The 25,426-nt window shown below is 36.9% G+C and overlaps 1 protein-coding gene across 2 annotated transcripts; it reads right to left on the reverse strand.

Moving 5' to 3' along the window:
* Positions 1–16,190: 16,190 nt before the first annotated feature.
* Positions 16,191–17,928, reverse strand: LOC119075329. 2 transcript variants are annotated; one of them, XM_037181753.1, is made up of 2 exons: positions 17,842–17,928; positions 16,191–17,774 (listed from the first exon to the last, which is right to left on the reverse strand). In XM_037181753.1, the coding sequence occupies exon 2, from the start codon at positions 17,731–17,733 to the stop codon at positions 16,246–16,248; it is 1,488 nt and encodes a 495-aa protein (XP_037037648.1). In that variant the 5' UTR covers positions 17,734–17,774; positions 17,842–17,928; the 3' UTR covers positions 16,191–16,245. The 2 variants fall into 2 exon arrangements, with proteins under 2 accessions (XP_037037648.1, XP_037037649.1); XM_037181754.1 differs by having other exon boundaries at positions 16,191–17,777.
* Between the last annotated feature and the right edge of the window lie 7,498 nt (positions 17,929–25,426).

Consider the following 25,426-nt stretch of genomic DNA (forward strand, 5'->3'; position numbering starts at 1 on the left):
CAAAAATCTCTCTAACGTTTCGTACATGAATGCTGAAAGTACCCCGGGTGAGCTGGTCTGTTGTTGAGGCAATGGTTATTTCAATTGAATTTAACAGCGTACTTCATATCACCGAATACACTTCGCAACAGAAACATTAAACAATTTTCTTATATGTCCTTTAAAAATGGTCGACTCTCCCGTTCCATGTGATATATGGATTTTCCCTTGCTACCACACATATCACCATGAGTACGAATTTGGTACACATGTAATAAGTGCGGTAATGCTGTGAAGTATAGCTACAGAGAAGGGGGAGATAGATAGGCAGTTAAGAAACGGATGGAAAAAGCACTTACTAGGTAGGCCAAGTTGAGAGGGTTTCCAGGACCTTATAACAATGGAGACATTAAGAATATTGCAAACATACCAGACCAGAACCATAATAAATGGCCCAAACCTCAATGTACAAAGTTTAGCGTAGTGGTCGCTTCAACACTAGACCCGCATGTCTCATCAAATCGGTTTATGAAATGATATGAAGGTTTACTTTCATTTCATTTATGATTCACTAGAATTGTACATGCAAAAAGATATGACCTACTTCATTGAGGTTGGTCATCTTTTTGCCACTGTCACCATAAGCTTATCACATGTCTCACAGTTCGAAACAGTGACAAAGTTTCAACAAAATTTATTTTTAATAAACACTGCGAAAAAGAGAACGAAACTCAAATTCACCTTCCAACTTCGTGCCCAGTCCTAATCAACTACGAAAGGAGAGTCCTTGCCAAAGACTCCTTGACCACGATATGAGGATCGAATTGACAAGCAGAACTGAAGGACATCTTCAACTTCATGAAAGAATTAACTTCCTAATGGATCGAATGAGACAAATTATATTTTCATAGCAGACAAAAGAGAACCAGCCGACAGGGAAATCCAGAAAATCTTTTGACCTAGGCGATTAGAAGCTTGTAAAGCCCTGAATCGGACATTACAACATTTAATGCTCTTTTCGTTCAAATGCAATAGAATTTAACTTTCTCCCACGGGCGGTTTCGAATACCGCACATAGGTGGAACCGCGCCTGCCAACCGAGAGCGAGACCGAGAGCTCTAATTGCATTCAATTATCAGAAATTTTATTGCAAATTATTTTCGTTGAGCCAATAAACGCAACTAACTAATAGTGTCAATCATAGGAATGCGTTGTGGTGTTTGTAGCTTTGATCCAACAATGCTTAGAGAGTGCACAGATAGAAAATGAAACTAAAATCTTAAGCTCCGAGGGCACTTTTTATATAGTTTTTGAGAGCCGAACCTGAAAATTTCAGGTTCAGTCCGAAACCGAAAGTAGCAGTTCGGGTTCCGGGCAGATTCAGGTCGAACTAAGTCAGGTCAAGTTCGGGTCGAATTCTTGAGGTAATTAAATTTTCATTTCAAAAAGGATTCAGTCGCGTATCAACAATATTCATCCTTAAAAGATTAAGATCCCTATTTTTATCTGTGAGAAAAGAGAAAGAAACTTAAAAAAAACGGAAACAACAGTCTAACACTTCGTATCCTGTCATGGTTCTTAAGACTTTAACTCACGAACAAATGCTGTTCTTCCCTATGTAAGTCAATTTGTTAGTATACCTTAAACAATGAAAAAACGCAGCGTAATTGTCAAACGCAACAACGGAAAAATGCTCGTGTGTTTTCAGCTTTAAGTTTATTTGCCTAGGTTCTAATGTGAAAGTGAGTTAGTAATGCCAGCAATGTCTAGTTGCACAAAACTGAGGGGAAAACTACTAGTACGATTGATGGACGAAGTCGATGGAACTATTTTTTTGCGACTAACCTGAGGACTGAGCACAAATTGTGGAATTTAATTGTGAAATTGGAGTTAATGTAACAAATTTATGCTTAGTGCTTTCCCCTCACAGAAAACTCATTCAATGTACAGCTTCAATTTTACTGTAACCGTATACTCTTCCTGCTCACGTACCATGTATCCAAGAGCCATTTCCATTAGCTTGTTAGTCATGCAAATTTTCTAAAACATCAAAAATAATTTTCCTATCCTTTTATGGACGCTAACGTTGATGTATTTATGTACCAGTATATACGTACGTATGCGGTGAACGTACGTACAGTACACATCTCATAGTTATTCGCAACACAATACATAATACGTAATTTATTTTTGTCGAAGTTAAGTTAAAAGTTTTCCCATTGAAGTAAAACCCATTCAACAGACCCATAAGTTTCACATAAAATACACCCACATTCATTGTATAAGTTACATGTTACTCATATGGTTCCATGGTTTTATTTGTTCATGCAATGGGTGATGTTCAGTAGAACACATTTCTATGACGACCTGTCCACAAGGTTGAAATACGATCGTAAATGAGCATTTCGTTTTTACGTAATTTCTTGATACACACATTGAACGGTAAAACATAGGCGCCGTCAGTGTTAAAAATCAGTTTTGGTCGCAACTCAATGAAATGTTATCAACAATGATAGCAAGAATAAACGACAAGCTCTGACTTGATTTTATAGCAAAAATCATGTTCAAAACAAATGAAGTAAAAGATTTCTGAAATCAATCTATGAAAATCTTTGATCAATAATAGTTTGAATAGTAAAACTGTTAATATGCTTGCCGTCTGTGATGTGACCTCTCATTGGGTAACGAAATCACGTAAATACGAAATGTGTATTTACGAACGTAATTCAACACTATCTGATCTGGCAGAAATAAAATAAGATCGGCAGAAAGAAAGCAATTCATTTCTACTTTTGAGGGACAACTCACACTCCAGACACCTTTACTTAATCAGGCGGTACAGCCACCGATATTGATCATTTCTGTTTCACTTTCAAGAGTGCGTACAGTTATGTCCGGTGAAGTTCACTGTGAAAATTTTGACAGGTCTACCCATATAATTTGCATGGGTAGACTTGTCAAAGTTTACTGGTTAAACTTAACCAAGAATTACTGTATGAGCTCCAAATCCATCATGTTCATGACCTTCCAAACGCGATCCCAGCTGTCAGACATATCGAATGAATTGAACGAGCGATTTACACGCAGTTAACGTCAACCGATTGAGGTTAAGGACAACTGAACGAAAACTTGCACAAAGTGTCCATATGAAAAAAGCAACACTGGTCATCTTGGTCAAAAATAAGTTGCCAAGTTCCGATTCTTTTAACCATTGCTTGACCTATATGAGTTGTTAATGTCGTCGGTACATTGTGAACGCAACCATGAATTTTGTGCAAAGTGTGTGTATATACAAAACGTTGTACAGGCATGAATTGGAGGATTAAATTATTGCAACGAGTCTGGAAAATCTGAATAATTTGTGTTCTGATCAGTAGAAACATTGAATTGCACTAGACAAAACTTTGAATTATTCTCGACAGTGCAATTAAAATTTTGTCTTTGTACCGTGTATACGAGAGACACAAGTGATTCAAGGGCATACGGCAACGAAAAGGCACAAGATTCATACACATAGCTGGATAGACGTTAGACGGACCAGTTAATGCAATACAGGCAACCACAACAGAGAATTGATTGCGGTTTGCAGGCGTGTTTTTTCCACTTGAATTATAGAGTAAAGACAATTGCATTTAATTCAATTATTTAAACATGAAATGAATTTATCCCTGAGCAAAGTGGATGCAACAAAGCTTTTAATTTTAATGGTAATGGTAATAGTTATATATCAGAGATTCCCATGTCACATCTGCTAACGATAGCGATTTGTTTTTCCTATACATCTTTCAAAAATGTTTAGAACAAAAGAAGTAACAGATTCACATCAATTATGTTCGTGATGTTGGATTTCCAATTGAATCATCTAGTACACCTGTGTAAAACTCTAGTATGCCTTTATGCAATCGAGGCAATCGAGTTAGTTCTCTTATATTAGTCGATTAGTTTGGACGTCTTTCATTAAAATTATTTATATTTTGTATCCTCTGCGTTTATCTATCTACCTGGAAACTCTGGATAACTAACAGGTTATGGGCCCAGGACGCAGAAAGGGGAAGATGTAGTTGATTTAAAAAAAAGTCAATAGTTGGGTTGTCGTATCCGAAATAAAAGTCGATAGTGGAGGGCTATCACCGATGGTAGTGAACCATCGCAAACCGACCGAAAGTCGATAGTGGAGGGCTATCGCCGATGGCAGTGGGTCATCGCAAACCGACCGAAAGTCGATAGTGGAGGGCTATCGCCGATGGCAGTTGGTCATCGAAAACTGAACCATAGTCGATAGCAGAGGGCTGTCGCCGATGGCAGTGGGTCATCGCAAACTGAGAGAGTCGATCTAAAAGTGATTTATTTCGCACAATCGAAAGTCGCTAGCAGTGAGCTATCGCCGGCAGCAGTGGGTTGTCTCAATTGAAAGTCGTGGCTGAATCAAATCATGTTAGCAGTGGGCTGAATGACACCGATTGCAGCGGCTGAATCAAATCGTGTGTAGCAGAAGCAATCGAGGCAATTCGTTTAGAAATTGGCTATTTGAAATTGAACAGTGGAACCGAGCCAAAGGACATGGCAGTTGGGCCACCCGATGGAAAAGTACGTAGCAGTTGGGCCAACAATTTAGAGGAACGAGAAACAACGAAGAATGAGATGGCAAAATTTTGAAATGGGTCACCACCGACGGCAGTGGGTCGTTATACAGAAATATTTCAAAACGATGACAGTGAACTAGAAGTGAACTGTGGGAAAGAAGATATGGAATAGGAATTTGTAACAGGATAAAAGAAATTGGTTTATGTGGTACTGACAAAGAATGACAGGAACGTTTTCCTCATTTTGCACACACCAAGTTCGAGTTAAAAATGACGCTAAATGGAAATATTTGATATAAAATATACAAAACTAAGTTTTTGAGATGATCTTGATCTTAGCTCCTGAGATTTAACCTTATAATAGTCTTCCTGGAATTCGATTTCGGAACGAATTTTAAGAGAGTGAAGCGACATTGAAAAAGTAGTAACAAGCAGAACGTTTGTACAGGAATGTTTATTTTTGGTTTCTAGAAGAGGAAATGAATAATATTTACTGCAAGTTGGACTTATAGATTCTTCATCCTGAAGGTCCAGTTCTAGAATTCTGGGTTGTCTCTAACTCTTTTTGTTATTTTTGTATTTTCATTTATGTTTAAGACAAAAAATCGAGTTATTACGTTGCTTCCAACAATCGAACTGCTGATGGGTTTTTATCTTATTCCCTATTCTGGACTTAAAAAAATCCGACTGAAAGAAATATTTTTTTTTGAAGACTTACTTATTATTTGGTATTGGCTAGTTCCCAAGATAACGCGCTGAACTCAGGCGTTATAATCTATTTCTATTAAAACTTTAACGTTATAGGTTCAGATAGAATACGTTTATTACCATTTTTATATCATTCATCTTCTCTAAATATGTAAACTCGGGCAAGATCGACTCAACTTACGCAAAGGAACCGCGACAGAGTAAAGTTAACCAGGCAGGAGCGCTGATTTGACTAGGGACCTGAACAATCTAATAACCCTATATTTTTTGCAATTTCTATTTATGTCAGTGTTCATTTGAGTTTATTTTCATACAATGTTTTAGGTTCCTTATTTGACGTTAACGAAAATTAACCGCCCTGCCTGATTTATTTTACTCTGCCGTGAAAGGAACACTGTATATCACAATGGAACCAGGTTCATTTGAATTTTATTGTTTACCGCCGTTCAAGTCTCAAAAATAATTCGTTTTCGTTTTAATTTGCAACTATACATTTCCGTCATATATATAGTAGAAAACATTAAAAACGAATAGAGGTCCCTAGCTCAACATCTAGTCAGCCAGTATATTCATATTATTAGTACTTTATTGGTAGGCGAGACAAATTCGAGAATTACTTCGTATGTACATATTGTATATAACAAGTGAGCGTAGCGAACGCGTGTGTATACAATATGTACATAAGAAGTGATTCGAGAATTTTTCTCGCCTACCAATACAATGCTTTATCTTCCATGTGTGACTATTTCATACATTCAGCGTTTCTGTATATAAACTCGATGACATGCAAACACAAACACCACTGAAATATTTGGTGTATCTAGTACACAAGCATCATGTGTGACAATCAAGCAAAATCATGGCAACATCGAGACGTAATCGTAAGTCTCGGTGGCCGAATCGGCTAGAGCGCGTCAATTTTATGCACATGATCGTGAGTTCTATTCTCACAACGAACATTTTTGTTTGTTTTTTTTTTTCAATCTTCTATCGTAGGTAGATTTTCAATCGAATGAATATCTGCTGTAAACCGAGACCTTAGCCTTTTTGTCATATTGATTTGCAATGACACATTTCTCGGCAGATATTTGTACAATTGAAAAACTAATAACGTTACAGAAATCCTGATATAAAACACTAAACAACGTAATTTTGAATAACGAGAATCCGTTTAGTCAAAATTTGATTATTTTTCGTTCTAAACATACACACGCGACATTTTGTCGTGCACTTTTTAAATTGATCGGACTACCTGCGACAGACTTACTAACACATCTATGCGAGCATCTATGTTCATTGCTTTTATGTTCTACATACATGTGGGGTTTCATGACAACAAAACTAAGTGGAATCATCAATCTCAGTGGCCGAATTGGCTAGAGCGTGAACTTTTTATGCCTGAGGTCGTGAGTTCTCTTCCCGCACCAAACATTTTTTTTTTATTCATTTTATTAAAATAAATTGCAAATAAACTATGCTCATCTCTTTATCGTAAGTTGATTTTCATTCGTACGAATTTCTGCTGAGCACTGAGACCCTACGCTTTTTTACACATTTTTACACCACATTTGCGATGGCATATTTCTCGGCAGATAAGTTCAATCAGAACACTAAATAATTTACAGAAATCTTGAGATAAAACAAAAAAAGAAGAAATTTTTGAATGAAGAGTATCCGTTTCATCAAAATTTGATTATTTTTCGCTCTAAACGAATTCCAACATGGCATTCACACATACACGCGACACATTTTGCAGTACATGTTGCTTATGTACTTTATAAATTGAGTCGTATACAATGCGGCATAAGACAATCATGAGGGTATGTATATCTGATATACCCGAAGACTCTGTGGTCAAATGGTTAGCGTAGTTTGTTCATAAGTCGGAGGTTCCGTGTTCGAATCTCCGTCGGGTCACTGGTTTTTTTCTTCAAAATAAAAAAAACGGAAATAAAATTTACCCTAGAAGAGTAATAATAGAATTATATCCCTAGAAAACCAGAATTAACGTATGTCTTAGAGTTTATATACAGAAACGAGTAATGTATGAAATAGTCACACATGGAAGATAAACGTTCAATACAACACACCATGCGTCGGACATATTCAACAATTACAATTTAATCGACGCTATTCATTCCACATGCGAAATAAATACACGTTGTACTCCATATACATACGAAAATATCTTATAATGTAATGTATGTGACCGTGTCGACTCACACTGTATTCAATTAAGCAAATACTATTCAATAATTATTTGCTTGATTTTTAATTTTGATTTCTAAGCAATGATTTCCTTGATTTCTAAACAATGATACTACTCGCTTATGTTGTGACGAGAAAATAAAAAAAATCAACCAAGCGCTGTCCACAATATATATTTTTTTTGTCATTTTGCTCATCTAGATTTCTGCTAACATAATGTAACATAATATCATACCAAATCTAGGTCTGATGATGTTTTAAAAATTCGATGCGATGTGTGAGCCTTAATGTGTGTGTGTGTTTGTGTGTGTCACATTGTTACATGCAGAGTAGATTGTTAATAAACTAGCCTACTCTGATCGAATGTCGAATATCATAATATATTGTTGCATACAGAAGATATTGTCAAATAATTCGCCTACTCTGATCGAATATTTAAAGTCAGAATACTATGAAAGTCATTTTTATTCAGTCATATTATTCTCAGCGTTTGCAGAAGCAAGTTGATTTTTAATTTTGATTTCTAAGCAATTGATTTTCTTTGGGCTACGTTATTCTATTTTCAACAGTTCCTTCGATTGCTTTTTTTCTGCGTTTGCAGAAGCAAGTTGAGTTTTAATTTTGATTTCTAAGCAATTGATTTGCTTTGGGCATCAACATTTTGCTTTTAAGTGCGTTTTGATTCAGTAAGCGTCTGCGTAAAATAGTTGATTTTTAATTTTGATTTCTAAGCAATTGATTTGCTTTGGGCATCGACATTTTGCTGATTTTTAATTTTGATTTCTAAGCAATTGATTTGCTTTGGGGATCGACATTTTGCTGATTTTTAATTTCGATTTCTAACGACATTTTTCAATGCCAACAATTTGCTTGGGGTGCAACGATCAAAAACGGTCAAATGACAATAGATTTTATCTTGCCAGCTCCTTTTCTTTGGTTGTCATCAATAACCTAAGGCAGAAATTCAACGCGAAAAAGCGTAAACTAGAGGAAATCTCCGAGATTCCACCGGTTAGCAAACTATGCAAGTCGTGCTACGATATTTCCCACAGAAACGCTGTCGTTTCGGTGGATTTGAACGTTCCAGATTTGTCTGTTTATAGAAAAGGCCTACATTCGCACACGCGTTGTACCTTTGGATGTAAGTCGCTGGGCAAGCTGGTTTCGGTTCCTAAAACGTTTCGAGATTTTTTGTTGATGAATTATAAGTTTCTGGTTTTACCAACCTCTCAAATGTGCTCTGACCATTTCGCTGTAAATGATTACTGGCCACTTGTCAGACAAATCACCCTCGAAGTGTCGGCCGAAGAGCAGAAAATGGTCAGTGACCTAATGTTTGAGATACATCGAAGCACCCGAAATGATCACGTTTTCAATATCGATAATTTGGACTCTATAGGCGATAGCGACTTCGAAGCTTGGTTCGGTGTCAATAAATCCCAATTTGACACTATTTGCGGGTACACAAAATCGTGTCAGGCTAAGCACGTAGCCGTTCTGCTCTGCAAGATGAGAACGTCTTAATCCAACAAACAATTGTCTTTTTTATTTGGCTGTTGTGAGCAAACAATAGCTAATTACATGAACGATGCTAGAAGCGATTTACTGGCAAACTTGGTACCACAATTTCTCAATACCGGCAATCGTAACGATATTCTTAATCACAACACGCCCACAGCGAAAATCTTATTTGATCTCGAAGATGATAACGGTGTTGTCCTCTTTGATGCAACCTATCGATTCGTGCAAAAATCGAAAAATTTTGCAGGGCAGAAGCAGCTCTGGAGCGAGCAGAAAAAAATGCCACTCACTAAACCGATGGTAGGATGTGCGCCTGACGGTTATGTTCTGTTCGTCTTGGGGCCGTACGATGCTACTCATAACGATGCCATTATATTACGCGATTGTCTAGGTCGCTTCGAAGAGACGTTGTCAGTATTGAGAAAAGACGATCTGATCATCGTTGACAATGGCTTTCGAGATGTCGTTGGAGATCTCGATGAAAAAGGTTTCATTTCGTACATTCCGGGGACAGGTCTTCGCGACACTGTAGAAGCGAACAAAGCACGGTTCGTAACAAAGCTTCGTTGGGTCAATGAGCAAGTGTTTGGCAGATTAAAAAAGAAGTTTAAGCTTTTTGCATTGCCAGCCCATAATTCCACACTGACACATGACTATGAATCTCTCTTAATTGCATTTGCCATTCTAAATGTGATTCATGAACCAATTCTAAGTGATAAGGAGCATCAAAACATTGCAGTGACAATGAAATCCCGGGAAAATGTTCCAAATCGCCTGAAAGACGTCGTGAATCAATACAACCTGACCAAAGTAAAAGTTCCCTACATCGACTTAAACTACATATCCCTTGACAATACAGACAATAACCTGGCTCTTGGATTTCCCCAACTTTCTCTAAATGACCTATATGATGTAAGCCTTGGACCTTACCAAATCAAAAATGCAATATCCTACTACGCTCAACATAAAAAAGAAGATATCTTTCACGTACAGAAGTTTCAGCCGGATCCACGCAATCGACTCTCTGTCTTGAAGTATGCTGATTTTGGTATTACTGTTGACGATCCATTATTGGTGAAGGCTTACATGAAATCCCGGTTTCGCAGTACAAAGAACCACCATATCTTTGTACTAGTTGATAAATCCAAAACTGGACGAGAATCGATCGTAGAGTATTTTTGCACCTGTGAAACTGGCTCTCGCACGGTCGGTTGCTGTAGTCATGTTATGACTATAATATGGTATCTCGGGTACGGTCAGTACAACGAAATACGTGTACCAAATCCTAACATAACGGATGTATCCATAACAATTCCGAAAAAACGAAAAGCTGAAGAGATTGACGAAGATTCCGATTCGGATGAGTAAAAATCAAAGATTTTGATTTACTAAGAAATATTTGTGAAGGGGAATTCAGGGAAGTAATATTTGAGAAGGGGGTAGTCGGGAAAGGAATATTTGGGAAAAAGGAAGGGGGTTTTCTGGAAAGGAATATTAAGGGAGGGGGTATTCGGGAAAATATATGTGGAAAGAGATATTTTTGAAAGGTATTATCGCGATGAGGACATAAGGAAGGGCTTAAACGAAAAAAAAGAAAGTAGGTAAACGTAGTATCGTAATACTAGAGCGTAAAACAACTCAATAGCGCAGTATGTAAGACGAGACTTCACATTGATTTAGTGAATTGCTAGGTGTGGGTTCGAAACTCATACGCAACACTTGTGATTCAATTCATCAGATCGAAGTGCACAACAATAACGCTTTACTGAATCTGTTCATTTGTTTTGCGTCTTAGATTTGGTACCGATAATACTGTATGTGTTAAACGTTAATCTCACAACGCAATTCAGTCAGCGACGCAAGAAACTGTGACGGTGTTGCGCTGTCTTACAAATATTTTTCATTGTTACAGCACCATAACACATCGTAGGTGTAAGTTGACTTTTTCTCTCAGTGTAGGTACCACAGAATTCTGAGGTAGATCTGAAAACTGAAAGTCCAGCGAATATCATTTAGCATGCAAAAAAATAAAAAAAAAGTCTTCAAAATAAATATTTCTTCAAGTCGGATTTTATAACTTTTTGAGATTCTTAGCGATAAACCTTCTTCTGAAAGCAAATTCTCCAGAATAGGGAATAAGATAAAAACCCATCAGCAGTTCGATTGTTGGAAGCAACGTAATAACTCGAATTTTGTGTCTTAAACATAAATGAAAATACAAAAATAACAAAAGGAGTTAGAGATAACCCAGAATTCTAGAACTGGACCTTCAGGATGAAGAATCTATAAGTCCAACTTACAGTAAATATTATTCATTTCCTCTTCTAGGAACCAAAAATAAACATTCCTGTACAAACGTTCTGCTTGTTACTACTTTTTCAATGTCGCTTCACTCTCTTAAAATTCGTTCCGAAATCGAATTCCAGGAAGACTATTTTAAGGTTAAATCTCAGGAGCTATGATCAGGATCATCTCAAAAACTTAGTTTTGTATATTTTATATCAAATATTTCCATTTAGCGTCATTTTTAACTCGAATTTAGTGTGTGCAAAATGAGGAAAAAATACAGAATTTTTTTGGGTTGTTCTTTGAGTAAGACTAATCTGGAAGCGAATACTGATCGGATGGAGGTTGAATTAAAATTACAAAATTTATGACAAAACTTGGAAAGGAATCAATTGGAAAATGTTTGGAACCAAAATGATTTGTTGAGCAAGGAACAAGCGGAACATCTGATATCAGTGGTGTTGGGAGTGGCGTAAGCCATAGTCCAGCTGATAATCGTGAAAAGTGTGGAGGTCTGGATTGGTAGAAACAATAAATACGGTCGATGTCGGATTTGAGCAATAGATGTGAGCCAGAGGAACGGCAAAAGAATTGAGCGACAGATTTGAGCCACAGGAAGAGCAATAGAATCGAGCAATAGATTTGAGCCACAAGAAGAGTAATAAAATTGAGCAACAGAATCCAAATCGGAAACATTATAAAATTGAATCTGGAACCAATCGAGATGGGGAATTAAGAGGATAGTTAATTGAAGAATTAAATTTGCAAGTTGGAGGAAGTGTTACTAACATGGATTGAAATCATTTGAACGGAGTAAAAGAAAATGTGAACTTATGAAAGTTAAGGAGGTGATCCGGACGATTCAATTGAGGAGGTGTGTTGGATTTCCAATTGAATCATCTAGTAGACCTGTGTAAAACTCTAATATGCCTTTATGCAATCGAGGCAATCGAGTTAGTTCTCTTATATTAGTTGAATAGTTTGGACGTCTTTCATTAAACTTATTTATATTTTGTATCCTCTGCGTTTATCTATCTACCTGGAAACTCTGGATAACTAACACGTGATTCCAGACTTTCAGCAGACTGAGCGAAAAGGACACCCAGAAAAACTTGACAAATCCTTCAAATTACTCAAAATCTAGAACTGATAGCATGGTATACCATGTAAAATGGTGGAATTTTAGGAACTAACATAATGTAACCTCAACAATCCCAAAAGTCCAGAAGGGAACCAAATAAAACAGAAGAAATCCTTCACGGACGATACTCACGTTCTAGAGCTGGTAATATATTGAAGAGAATATCAACAATCCTGACGAGAATCCAAAAAATACTCAGAGATCCTTCAAAATCCTTAAATTCTAGAACAGGGAGCATGTTTCCATGTAAACATGAAACTCTGTTACGCCTTGAGATACTAAAATTAACAGAAATTACAACTTTCAGTCGATTGTCATGGAAATACGTGTAATTATTTATTCTAAATAAACAATAACTTCGATGTATTTTTACATGAAGAACATGTGGTGACTTCACTTTTACGGACATATCTCCGGAACGAGCTGCTTAAATTATCCATAAACCGTACGAAGAAATTTTTGGCGAATTTACAGTCATTGTATCGGTTTCAGAGATTTTCCTTTGTAAAAAAAAAGAAAATTCGACTTTGACCATTTTTTTCCGCCATTTTGGATTCAAATGTCAAAAAAAAAATTCCACCAAAAAAAAATTAGACTTTTCTCTATAACTTATCCTTTGGAAGTGGATTGATATCTCTTCTCGCTTACAAATGAAAAATCATAGGAAAAAAAGTGACATAACGGCCGCTCACCAGAGAACCATTGAGCTGCCGTCTTGGCCCCACTTCAATTTAGAATCAGGAATCGATACGGAACAACCTACAATCATCGTTATAACGATTTTGTAAGAAGCACGATTAAGCCCTTTTTTCAGCCTAAGCAGGTCTGTTAGAAGGTGGAATTGTACCAAGAATCCAGTTAACTGATTTTCATAAAATTTGTTTTCCCGATTGGTGTTGTCAATATCTCATTTGCGCCATTAATAATCTTTGGTCTTGACCAGCCCTCTAAAATAGTCATTTCTCCGTTTCTCGACCGATTTTTTTCATTTTCATGTGATGGAAGTACATTTCAGGAAAAAAATTTTTTTTAAAAAATTGGTTCACATTTGAAAAAATCATTGAAATGAATGAATGAATGAACGATCGAAAAATTTAACGAAACTTAAGTAAGGTTACGTCTGAAAGTACCGTAACTTGAAGATGATCTTTAACCATAGTAATTGCCTGCTTCTGGTCGGACTAAAAATGGATTGTGAGATTATAGACCAGTGCCCTGCGTGCTTTTGAGTCATTCATAAGGCCACGGCTTAAAACCTATTCCATTTTGTTACATTACCCAATGCGAACAACATTTGTTCTAAGAGTGTAGACCTTGCGTGTATCTCGGCCACCACACGTCGCAGAAAATCGAAATTGGTGCCAAAATGTATGTATAAGTGCCCAATGACGAATGACATTTTAAAATTACACTTTTATTGAAAGGCCTGTCGTGTCAAACAAATCGAATTTTCGATTTTACGGGTTGTCTGGCACAACAGACCTTTGCATCAAAATTTTATTTTAAAATTTCACTCGTCATTGGGCACTAATATCAACATTTTGGCACCGATTTCGATTTTCTGCGACGTGTGGTGGCCGAGCGGGTTTACCATCGTTAGGGCCCTTCCAGTGTCCAAATCAAAAAGTCTTAGAACAAATGTTTTTCACACTGGCCACTTGGCAATGTAACAAAATGGCGTAGGGTTCAAGCAATACCCTCTCTAGCAACCGAACTACTTTTATTAAGCTTAGAATCAAGTAGCCTTTGGAATTTACATGTGCATTACAGCGTAGTCAGTCAAACTGTAGCTTAGTGTTTGTAGAATACAAAGAAATAAGGTGTGAATTTGACACAGAGAGCTGAGATTTTTTTTGCTAGAGAGAGTATTGGTTCAAGCCGTATTAGGGACTCAAAAGCACGCAGGGCACTGGTCTATTAAGAGTTTTGAGGTGACCACGGAAAACTGAGAAAAATGTAGGAAAATGTGGGAAAATTCAGGAAAATATTCTCACAATTCCCTCAATTTTTCCAAAAAAGAGTTTTTTTTTGAACATTTGGCAAATTGTAGGAAAATGGAGGAAAATGCTTTCCCAAAATTAGTCGCTTATCGTCCGTGTAATGGTAAATTGACCGAAATCGAATTAGAATAATTTTATTTTCCAAATCCAATTCGAGTTCACATTTCTATAGGATTTTCATCCACTAAAAATCTCAGAAATGTTTTTATTTTTGCGTCTGCATGCTAAATTTGTGAATGGAAAAAGTTTCTTTGCAAGTGAATTGTGTCACCTAAATTAAACCGCACTTCATTCCGCGTCGAAAGTAATAAAGGAAAAAGTTTATATTTTCCCTGCATTTGTTTCTTTGTTTTGTTCACTTTAAAGTGACGGTGAAACAAGAATGGTATTTCGCTTCGATGCAAAGTTTCCGTACTCGTAATGCTCATCTTACAAAGAAAATGCTTTTCACAAAAAAATTTAGTCACTGTCACTTGCTTCAGGTGTGTACTTATGAATACGAATTACGTTAATGCAGCAATGTTCAAACTATAATAAAAGTAAAAAAGAAACAGCTAAGTGACATTAAATGGCATTATAAAGTTCGGTGCGGAGGTGGTCAAACCGTTCCTAGTCGCAATAACCTGCATATCATGAGTCGTACAGTATTTAATTTCCATATAAAAGTAAATTATTTTAAGAGGACGCTAGACAAAGCTTTCAGTCGTCGATATCAACCAGATCTCCATGTATGTACATACTAATATAGTATCCGAACCCTCTGAAACCGAACTAGTATTCATGATGGAAAACAAAGAGTCATTTAACGACTGCAATAAGCCTCCGGTTAAAGTGGTCTTGTAAAGTGTTTTGAGGGGAGACAGCCACACAGTAAATAACAATAGGCCACAGCGTCACATGTGAGTTAGTGTGTAAAGCATACTATATGAGCTGTGACGTAGTATTTGAAATAACAGTTCAAAACTAGATCTGAAATGTCCACGGTAGCTCAATAGATCATCTTAAAGGCCGTTTAAAATGCCATCCACGTCAAAAAAAATCTCATACAAATTAATGAATGAACGAAACATTTAACGAAACTTAAGTGAGGTTACGTCTGAAGGTACCGTATCTTGAAGATGATCTATGATAGATCATTAGCCCGGAAAGTTGAAGGTTGTGGCGTAAGGCTTACTGTCGGGTCAGGTCAACCTGAAAATTTCAGGTCAGGTCAATTCATATCATGACCTGAAATGACCTGAAACCTGACTTTGACCTGCTAACTCGACCTGAATATCAAGGCTATCAAGTGGTGAATGTGGCATCAAAATATATTGACTTTCACAAGTCAAAAAGTTTCAGTAAAGTTGACAATATTTTCAAATTGACTTTTCTCAAAAAAGTACCGTTAACTTTTTTTTTTAATTATTGATATTAACTCGTCGCATGGTCCTAAATAATCATCCACAAAAATATTTCGTATGCAACGACTTTTTTATTCAGACTTTTTTCAAGCTCACCGTGGACTGTCTACATTGTAGCTCAAGTAAATTATAAGTAAAGGTATTCGAAATGTAGTAGATATCATTAAGAAAATGAATCGCGGAAACTCTTTTTCCGAGATATGTACATTGTTCTGTGAGCTTGGGCACCGACTGCGAAATCTCCAGAGTGGTTGTCGGATATGCTCAATCATCTAAATATGAAATTGCACTTGCGGGATTTTTTTTTTTACTGGGATCGGTTAACTAATATAATAGGTCGGAAGAAAAGTCAGAGTTTGTCGTAGAATTTTATTTCAAAAATTGTTGTCATACACGTAACATGGCCTCGGTCTGCGTTAAAAATTATGCTTATAGTTGGTATCACTTAGACCTGTTGCACACCAGAATTCTCCGCAAATACCTACTCTTTCGAAACTAGAGTCATGTTCACTAAAGGTTAATAAATCATCACTCCCGTCCTCGGATACGGTCCTCCGATGCTGTTCATCCAACGGTAACAACTTCACAACGTGTACATGCTCAGCAATGGTGTCTCCCATTCCAGTCGATTTGAATTCATTTTGGATTTGACGCAAGTCGTTATCGTTCAGACAAATCGATAAAATTTTCTTCGCTACTTGGCATTTCCTAATTACCACCAACGAGCAAAACATTTCTGGCACAATTGATGGTCCACGTTGTTCTTTAGCACGATTGAATACAATTCTCCTTAAATTCGGGATATGTACAACGAATTCTTTGACGTCATTGAACGAAGTGTCTTTGCATTCAAAAACATGAATCTCGTCTAGGCCAGCCAATCCGGATGCTAATCTCTTACATTGGTTCCCATCCAATCGATTCGTTTTTGTGAGCTTCAGTATTTTCAAAGTTTTCAATGAAGTCAACAGTCCGATCGACTCGTCAGTACATTTGAACTGCTCCAAATGAAGATCTTCGATGCTCTTGTGAACGGCCAGGCCACTTAGCAGTTGATTCACAATGTTATCGGCGACGCGCTCTACATCAGCTTCGAGTTTCTTGAGCGAAGTCATTCCTGTCACAGATAAAATGTTCGGCTTGAAAGTTCTGTTGAAGCGCAAACTCAGAGTCTCCAATTTCGGCAACTTATTGGCGACATCGTCGAGGATGGTGTCCGAATCGTGACAATGCAGAAATCGTACATCAATTAATTTGACTTGCGTCAGTTGACAGTTTATGGTAAGAAATCTATTGACCGCTTCATAGCTGAGATCAGAACAGCGATTCATCTCAAATGATTTTAACGATTCGATGCGAGTGTGTGCTAAACTATTTCCATATGTGCCAGACAAGCCAATAAGTTCCAATTTTGTCAATGATGTGCACTTAGCCAAGCAATCAGACAAAGCTTCTTCGCCGAGATATCTATTATTTATCACCAATCGATGTAAGTTCGAAAACAGTCTGTTGCATTGTTTGATCGTCGCCTGATTGAAAACGACCCTGACAATTTCCAGGTCGAGTAACGACTGGCAATAGCGATCGAGATACGGCATCAATTCTGTACAATTCGCACGCCAACCAAAATGGTCTTTATTGATCGACAATTTTTTCATGAATGTGCCGAAACATCTTAGAACACGTTGCACTTCTGAGATGACCAATTTGCGCGAACTGTCTATTTTTGTCAACTCGAATGTTTCACTTCGTCTCTCAAATGAATAATCAGCAATTGTGCGGAAGCGGGTGCATGTGTCGCGTAGAGAACACCAATCAAGTATTGGCAAGAATTCGTAGATATGATAGAAGCAATCATCGTTGAGATCTAGGATGTTGTTGTTGTATTGATCTGGGCTCGACATAGTTTTTTGCACGGCTCCAACCAAGCGAATGACTTATTGATCTGCTTTCGAAACAACGGAAAATTTAGTCGATCAGTCGACCGGATCTACTACAATGGATTTACTTACGATGGATCTTTGATCTTTAGATTAATTGAAATACTGCAAATTATAGTTGCGGACAAGGAACGAATGTTCACAGTAATCTGACGCGCGTGAAAGTAATGACAGAAATTTATGCAAAACGTAACTAACTTCATAATGTCGATATAATGAAAACGTTTATGGCAGTAACTGAGTTTAATACTATAAAATGATTGAAATGAACCAAGGTTCTGAAAGAACAGGTTAAGGCAACCACGGAGGTGGGCGACACAAAAATGTATAACTACAGATAGTGTGAGAAATCAACTTGAAGAAAATATTTTTTTGGAAAATTCAAAATCCGCAAAAAACTACGGAACCCTAGTTTCGGGTGAGGTCGAGTGCAGCGTAAGTTTATTTAAATAGGATTTTTGCAGCGGTGAAATACTTTCTTCTTTTTTCAAAATTTATGGTATTACCATAAACCACTCGATTTGCAACTCTTTTTTTTCACGTGCAACTCCGACGCAACTCTTTTTTTTCACGTTGCAACTCTTCTTCTGTGCAACTCTTTTGCAACTCATTTGCAACTCATTTCGTATTTAACTTGTTTTCATCCAAAAAATGTAAAGAAAATCAACAACATTCGTTAAAAACAAAAAAAAAATGGAAAAACATTAAACGTTCCTAATAGAGATATTGTAAAATGTTGACATCGATGTTCCTAAGGAGCGACAAAAATATTCAATTGAACCGATAAGGGTAAAATTTACAACGATTATCGGTAAATTATCGGCAAATCCCATTGATTTCAACGATGTGGAATGCAAAATCAATGGACGGGCATTCAAATTCAATTTTTCTCATCCTGATTGTTCTATTTTTGTCAAAAACGGGCATATATTCAAGGCACTTCAAGCATGAGCAATACTCTCAATAGAGCACTTAAAGTCGACAGTGTATCATATAAATTTTGGCACTGTAAAAAAATTTGGCAGGCTGACAGCTGTCACTCGAAACACTTTTTCTTGAAGTGCGTTGATTTGATCAAAAAATTTTGCAGTGGTGAAAGAGAATGTAGAAAATAGTGTGCCCTCATCGAGCTCACTTAAATGAACTGGTTTATTCCTAGTAAACCGGACTTTTACATACAAATTTTGACATATCAAGACTTGTTGAATAACTTTCTATTTTCTCTCTTTCATTGCTCTTTATTAATAACGTTCAGTGAACAGTGTTCACTATTTGTAGTTCAAGTAATCGTTTGAATAACATTTATTATTCATTTCTTCCGCGTGCAACTCTTTTTTTATTCTCCAATGCAACTCTTTTGCAACTTATTTTGAGCGTGCAACTCCGGTGCAACTCCTTTTTTTCGCGTGCAACTCCGATGCAACTCTTTTTTCGCGTGCAACTCTTTGCAACTCATTTACAATTCTCTTGAGTGGTTTGCCCCTCGCATTCACCACATTCCATTAATTCTATAGGAATCTTTATCGCTACACACAAGACGCTGCACTTAAATTCACCCAAACTTGGGTTCCGTATTTGTTGTGATCCGCTGAAGATCCACATTATCTTCACTCTCTCTATACTTGGGATCGCCTTGTCTCTTCCTATCATCGAATTTTATATTACAGATTTGTAAATCTATCAAATGGAATTTTGTTTTGGAGAACACCAAATCGTCTTTATATGAATAGCTTTCGACAAGAAAATTTCCATTTTCTTTCGCTTCTTGTAATTTCAACACTAGATTGGCTGGGCAGTTCTTGAGCTACAAAAAAAAAGAGAAAAACTAGTTAATGGAGTACGAAAATTATTGTGTTAAAGGAAACACATAGCTCCAGCAAGAAACAAGATTTACAGCCAATTATCAAAACAAGATTAAGAACTTTGTATTTATGCTAACAAGCTTAATTTCTATAAAGAGCAGAAATACAAGAAAATGATGAAGCAAAAAAAACCAACCGAAAAAAATGCGCTGTACAAACACAAAATTCCATATTATGCATATTACATATACATCATGGAAGGAAGTTTGCTTTTTATTCATTTTATATTGTAGCGCGCACTGTGTGTGAGAGTATACCGGGGCAAAAATGGATAAATATATCGACATATACAGACGCAAACAGAAATAGTACACACCGTATTATATCCCTTGAGGCACCCATCGCACCCCTCACACACCGAAGCACACTCATTCCCTCATGAGGTGACGTCAGAGCATAAACCCAGAGCGTTGCCATCACGACGGTCCAGGGAGCGCGAGCTCTTTGTGCGAGCTGCATCTCTTTTTCACCATCAATCTATAATTATACATAACCTTTTCTGGTACATAATGTACGAGAAACAACATTTTCGTATTATATAGTTGGAAATTGGTTTGTATATACGGTACGCTGTGATGTGTTTCGATCTATACGTATATATAGGTTTAGGTTGTCTATCTCTATAACACACGGCGATATAGATACGTAACGTTGTATATGGAGATATAGATCCAGTGCTGTGTGGAATATGTATGTTGTATAGCCCAAGCGAGACTGAAAATTTTTCGTATTGCGAACTATGAAAGCATAGCTATTGTACATATAATAGTCAGAGAAATCGCATTTGCTATATAGATTTTCTCTTTCAAGTTTTGCAATATTTTCCGTAAAATATAAAAAAGTTAAATAAATAAAACAAAAAAAAAATCGTCGAAAAAAAATGCCTGGAAATAAAACCTTTTTCCCTTAACTTGCACTTTGAATCGGATTTTCTACGGTAGACGGACGAATTGTTTTTTTTATTTTTCTGCTGTTTCAGCAACAAGAGTGTACAATTTCTGAAATGAATGTTTTTAACGTAAAATTTATTTTCAATTCAAAGTTTAATTGATGTTTTATACATTAAAATACTCTGTGTACACTATCAGCGAGTCACACGTTGAACATGCTACAAAAAAAATCCATTCTCCCATCCCCACCGCATTTATTCTCTTTATATCTATTTGGTAGCGGTTCAACGTTTTTTTCCTGCTTTTCCTGTAAATTAAGCGTTAAGCACTTCAGCTGCAGCATAGGGTAGAAATTGATGGGCAATCATCATACATCTTACCTTCTTAACGGCAGCTGATTTATTGACCATCCGAATCAAAATGTAGTTTTATGACCACACCAGATGAAAGGGGGAATTTTCAGTGGCTTTATATAGCGAGCTGATGAGAGACAAATAATTGAGAAAATAACGAGAGTCGATTGTTTGAAATCGATAGCTCGAGTCAGTTACTGGTTTACATATTATTCGTGGACAATTTTGTAGACTGTTCACGTTTTACCGACACCAAACTGGGAAATGGAACCGGGAAATGTAAAACCAGAGGAAAACGATTAACCGAATTTTCTTCATTTATTCGCTGGACTAAATAGCATGATCTTTTCGTTTTCCCACGAAATAGGAGGATCGAATAGAGCAAAGCGCTGCTCCTTAGCATAGCACTTCTTCTAGCATTAGCATTGAAAAAAAAAATTCATGCTTACTTGGTGTGAATCTACTTCTTAGCATAGTACAGCAGCTTAGCATAGTACAGCAGCTTAGCATAGTACAGCAGCTGAGCATAGTACAGCAGCTGAGCATAGTACAGCTACTTAGCATAGTACAGCAGCTGAGCATAGTACAGCATCTTAGCATAGAACGGTGTTAGGGAATCTCGCGCCGCGTCATTCACAATAACTCACAAAGTGACATCTTCCTTATACAAAATGTGTCAAAATGTGAATTATTGTGAATGACGCGGCGCGAGATTCCTAGCAGCCCATAGAACAGCGGCTTAGCACAGCTACTTAGCATAGTACAGCAGCTGAGTATAGTACAGCAGCTTAGCATAGTTCAGCAGCTTAGCATAGTACAGCAGCTTTTTGTCAATTTCGGAGCTTTTTTAGTAATCACTCCACAGTAAACATGTCACAGTAGATACATAATAATCACTGAATCTGTTACAGGTTTTGATATAACCCGAAATCTTCTACTTCAGTAGTTTTACAGCACTTTTCCCACCTATATATAGAGCCCTTGTTAGAGTTCATCGCATATTATTGTTGTCGCTGTCGTTAGCAGATTTTAACTACAAATGTCGAAAAAAGATAAAGCTGCTAGTGCGTAATTCCCTACCGAGTCCTTTAAACTCGCTAAAAAAGGTACCTATCTAACATCTAAAAATTTCTGTGTAAACCATACTCAAATAATTGTTCCATCAAACTTGTCGTACATCCGAGTATATGCTCTGACAATAAATGAATTTACAAGACAGGTCTATCCATACAAACCGGAGGAAATTTTCATTGAGAGGTGAGTTTCATTATATGAAACAGCTATTTCCTCCTCTCCATACAAATTTTGACATTATACCACAGAGTATACTTTCATTGCTGGCAATATCCTCTCTAGCAACCTAGCAACAGTAAATGATTCTACAAACAAAGGAATAATTTGGTATTTTGAAAGCGTCAAAACGAAGTTTGTTTGCTAGAGAGAGTATTGGCTATGACGAAATGAAAATCTAGGTAGTGATAACGATCTCCATTAAGTTTTTGTACCATAAATATCGAGTCTGGTTACTTCGTTTTATCGAATTATGTTCTTCAAAACGACACAAAATCTTGTACTTCAACAATTTTGACATCCATTTTGCGTGCTAAATAATACTACATCAACGCAAGCTCATCGTTTATTTTAATGGGATTTGTCGGTAACAGATGACATAGCTGCCTCTTTCATTCCATTATCTATTTAAGAACGACTCCAGACGATATCGACATATAATAATGTTAAATATGCAACACATGTTTGACCCTTTAATCCAATCAATAAGCGATAAAACAGAACAAATTTTCATATTTCCAATGCTAATAAAAAGCGGAATAATAAATTCTTGTGCACAGGGGTTACAGGCGCACAAGGCACAACGAAAATTGGTTTCATTTTTCCTTTCACCATTCCGAGAGGGATTATGAAGATGTGAGTTCGCCTCGACTTCTTTTTCCTTCTTCTTCTTCTTGTTTTTCCACAGCACACATAATATGGCAAAGAAAAATTAATTATTCGTATATAGGTTCACGTTTCCTCCGGCTGGTATAATAATTTCTGCTTTTACGTGTTTCTATTCGATGATATTAACTGAGAAACGACTGCGTATGAAGATTGATGTGGATGTGATGAAAATTCATTAATTGAAATGATTTGTGGGAAAACATGGAACTGTGTGGTGTATATAGCCAGCCATTTCCGTGAAATTGATTGAGCTTTTTTTCTTTGGTTTAATTGATTCACAAAAGTTTTGTAATAAATCGCTCAGTTATTAGCCGTTTGCTGCGTGCACACAGTATTAATAGATTGTTGTTACCCCGTTGCGGGATTAGAACTTCCATCGTTGTATGCGATTTCAATGTAATTAATTCCACATAGGATATCGCAGGCGGATTGATGAGAATGTAGTGGACTGAAATCATGGAAGTTATAATTCCGTAACTATCAATTTTGCTTAAGTCAATGAAATGGCTTCACTCAGCGAATAGCACTGCTCCTAGCATTAACACATGCAACATATCTGGCGGCCGATGGGCTTTGCATTTCTTTCGTTAAGACATGTTGTCGTTAAAACCAAGGCGTGACCTCCCCAAAGTTTACAGTTTTGGTTAAAACACGGATGCATGTATCAAAATTTGTCGTCTGACATACGGGTTGTACTCTGTACTGCTAAGAGCAATGCTTTGCCCAGCCACATTAGAATAAAGATGGTCTAATCAAATCAGAATTTATTCCTCTGCTTTCGTTTAGATGTAATCTCAAATGATCTTCCTCAACTGGTACTTTCAATCACAGAAAATTCTACCGCAAGTCACAAAATCTGTTACTTCATTTGTTTCAACGTCAATTTTGCGATGCAAGACATCGCTACAAGCGAGAGATCGTCGCTGATTTCTTCAGTCATTGTCGACAATAGATGATATATCAGCCTATCGTGCGAGTATTCTAAGGAAATGTAAGATTTTCTATGTTCGAGCCTCTGAAAATAACGCTTCCAAAAAAAATGTTGATTGAAATACAGATTAAAGATGGAAGAATTAGGGTGTGTAGTTGAACGGTCACAATATAAATAAGGCAAATGCCACCCTAGTGCCTATTTTCGTGAAATTGATTCTTGGAAGTTCTTGAAAATTTTTAAATTCCCGAAAGTTCTGAAAGTTCCTATGGTCCCATTACTTTTGTTCCACAGAAAAGTGGAACCATCGACAGTGCAATTTGTCACAGTTACAAGGCTGTAAACTCTGGGGAGGCTATGCAGATCGCCATTTTATTAGATACGCGGGAACACACGTTTTCCATACAAACCAATTCACCAAAATTGAACTTGTATGGCGTGGTGAATTTTTTGTATGAAAGGTGGTGCGTCACCCACGTATCTGCATCTGCATTACCTCCCCAAAGTTACAGCCTTGGAACAGTTATACCGTGTGCAACACAAAGCAACGCACCAAGTATGCGCACGGCGCTTGATATTGACACAAAAATTATGATCTTTGCATGAACTCGTTTTTAGAAGTGTAAGTCAAATATATGATACACTGTCCGATTGTGGTATCGTTAAAATTGGATACGCGCGTGCTGGTGCGTTGCGTGTAGCGTTAAAATTGGTTCTATTAGGCCGGATGTTGTCTTGTACCAAAAGCATATATGACTTATGTAGCAAGATTTGTGAATCGATTTTTCAGATTTAAATTGGTTTTGGTTGATCATTCAATTCAATCCGTTAAAAAATAGTTTCTCTTGTAACCTCTATCCCCGAAACAATCACGATATGTTACCTACGAAAAATATATTCGAAACATTATTGCCAGAAACCAACAAACAACATCTTTCACTTCGCTAGGTATCTGGTGTTCGTTGAACTGAATACTAATTTATTGCTTATAATGAATCATGGCTCCATTTTGCAGTCAACAAAATATTCCCAATATCTTCGACTGATACTGCTGTGTGTATTCATCATTTATATTATACGTTCAAATGTTGAGCAACAAACGAACATGTATATTTGTGTGTAAAGCTCGCAAAATTGACTATCGATACGAAAAGTGGCCAAATGGGAAATTCAGTTGAATCGAAATGCGATGAATGTTGACAAATCAATACGGATGGTGTTTATTGTCGGATATGGTGTCCTTTCTCTTGTGTGTTTATTTACAAACTCGTCTGCGAATGGAAAATATCAACGCACTACAACCAGCGCTGGAGTTGGTACGAAAAGGCCATTTTGTATGAAGAAAATTTGTAAGAATCCCTCATTGCCCTTCATTCCTACAATAAATGAAAAATCCCTTTACGCGTCGCCCGAATGCCCATAGGACATAGTCCGAGGCTGGTTGTAGAGATGCTTGGAAAATACACCCAACGAAAACAAGCAACAATTTCTGTGCTTCGCAGAATCTGGTTTAATTAGTACACAGCGAGTGCGAAAAAAAACCGTTTCCATTCATCAAACTTTATAATTGGCCGACGCGAATCGAAAATATAATATCCCCCCAGTTCCACATCGAAACAATGTTCGGATATTTTTCTGGAAACTTTTTCTTTTCGCAATGAC

Source organism: Bradysia coprophila, unplaced genomic scaffold (genome assembly GCF_014529535.1).
Source record: "Bradysia coprophila strain Holo2 unplaced genomic scaffold, BU_Bcop_v1 contig_200, whole genome shotgun sequence".
Taxonomy (NCBI): domain Eukaryota; kingdom Metazoa; phylum Arthropoda; class Insecta; order Diptera; family Sciaridae; genus Bradysia; species Bradysia coprophila.

Coding starts and splice junctions, on each gene's coding strand:
- LOC119075329 (XM_037181753.1), bottom strand. CDS start 17,733: ATGTCGAGCCCAGATCAATACAACAACAACATCCTAGATCTCAACGAT.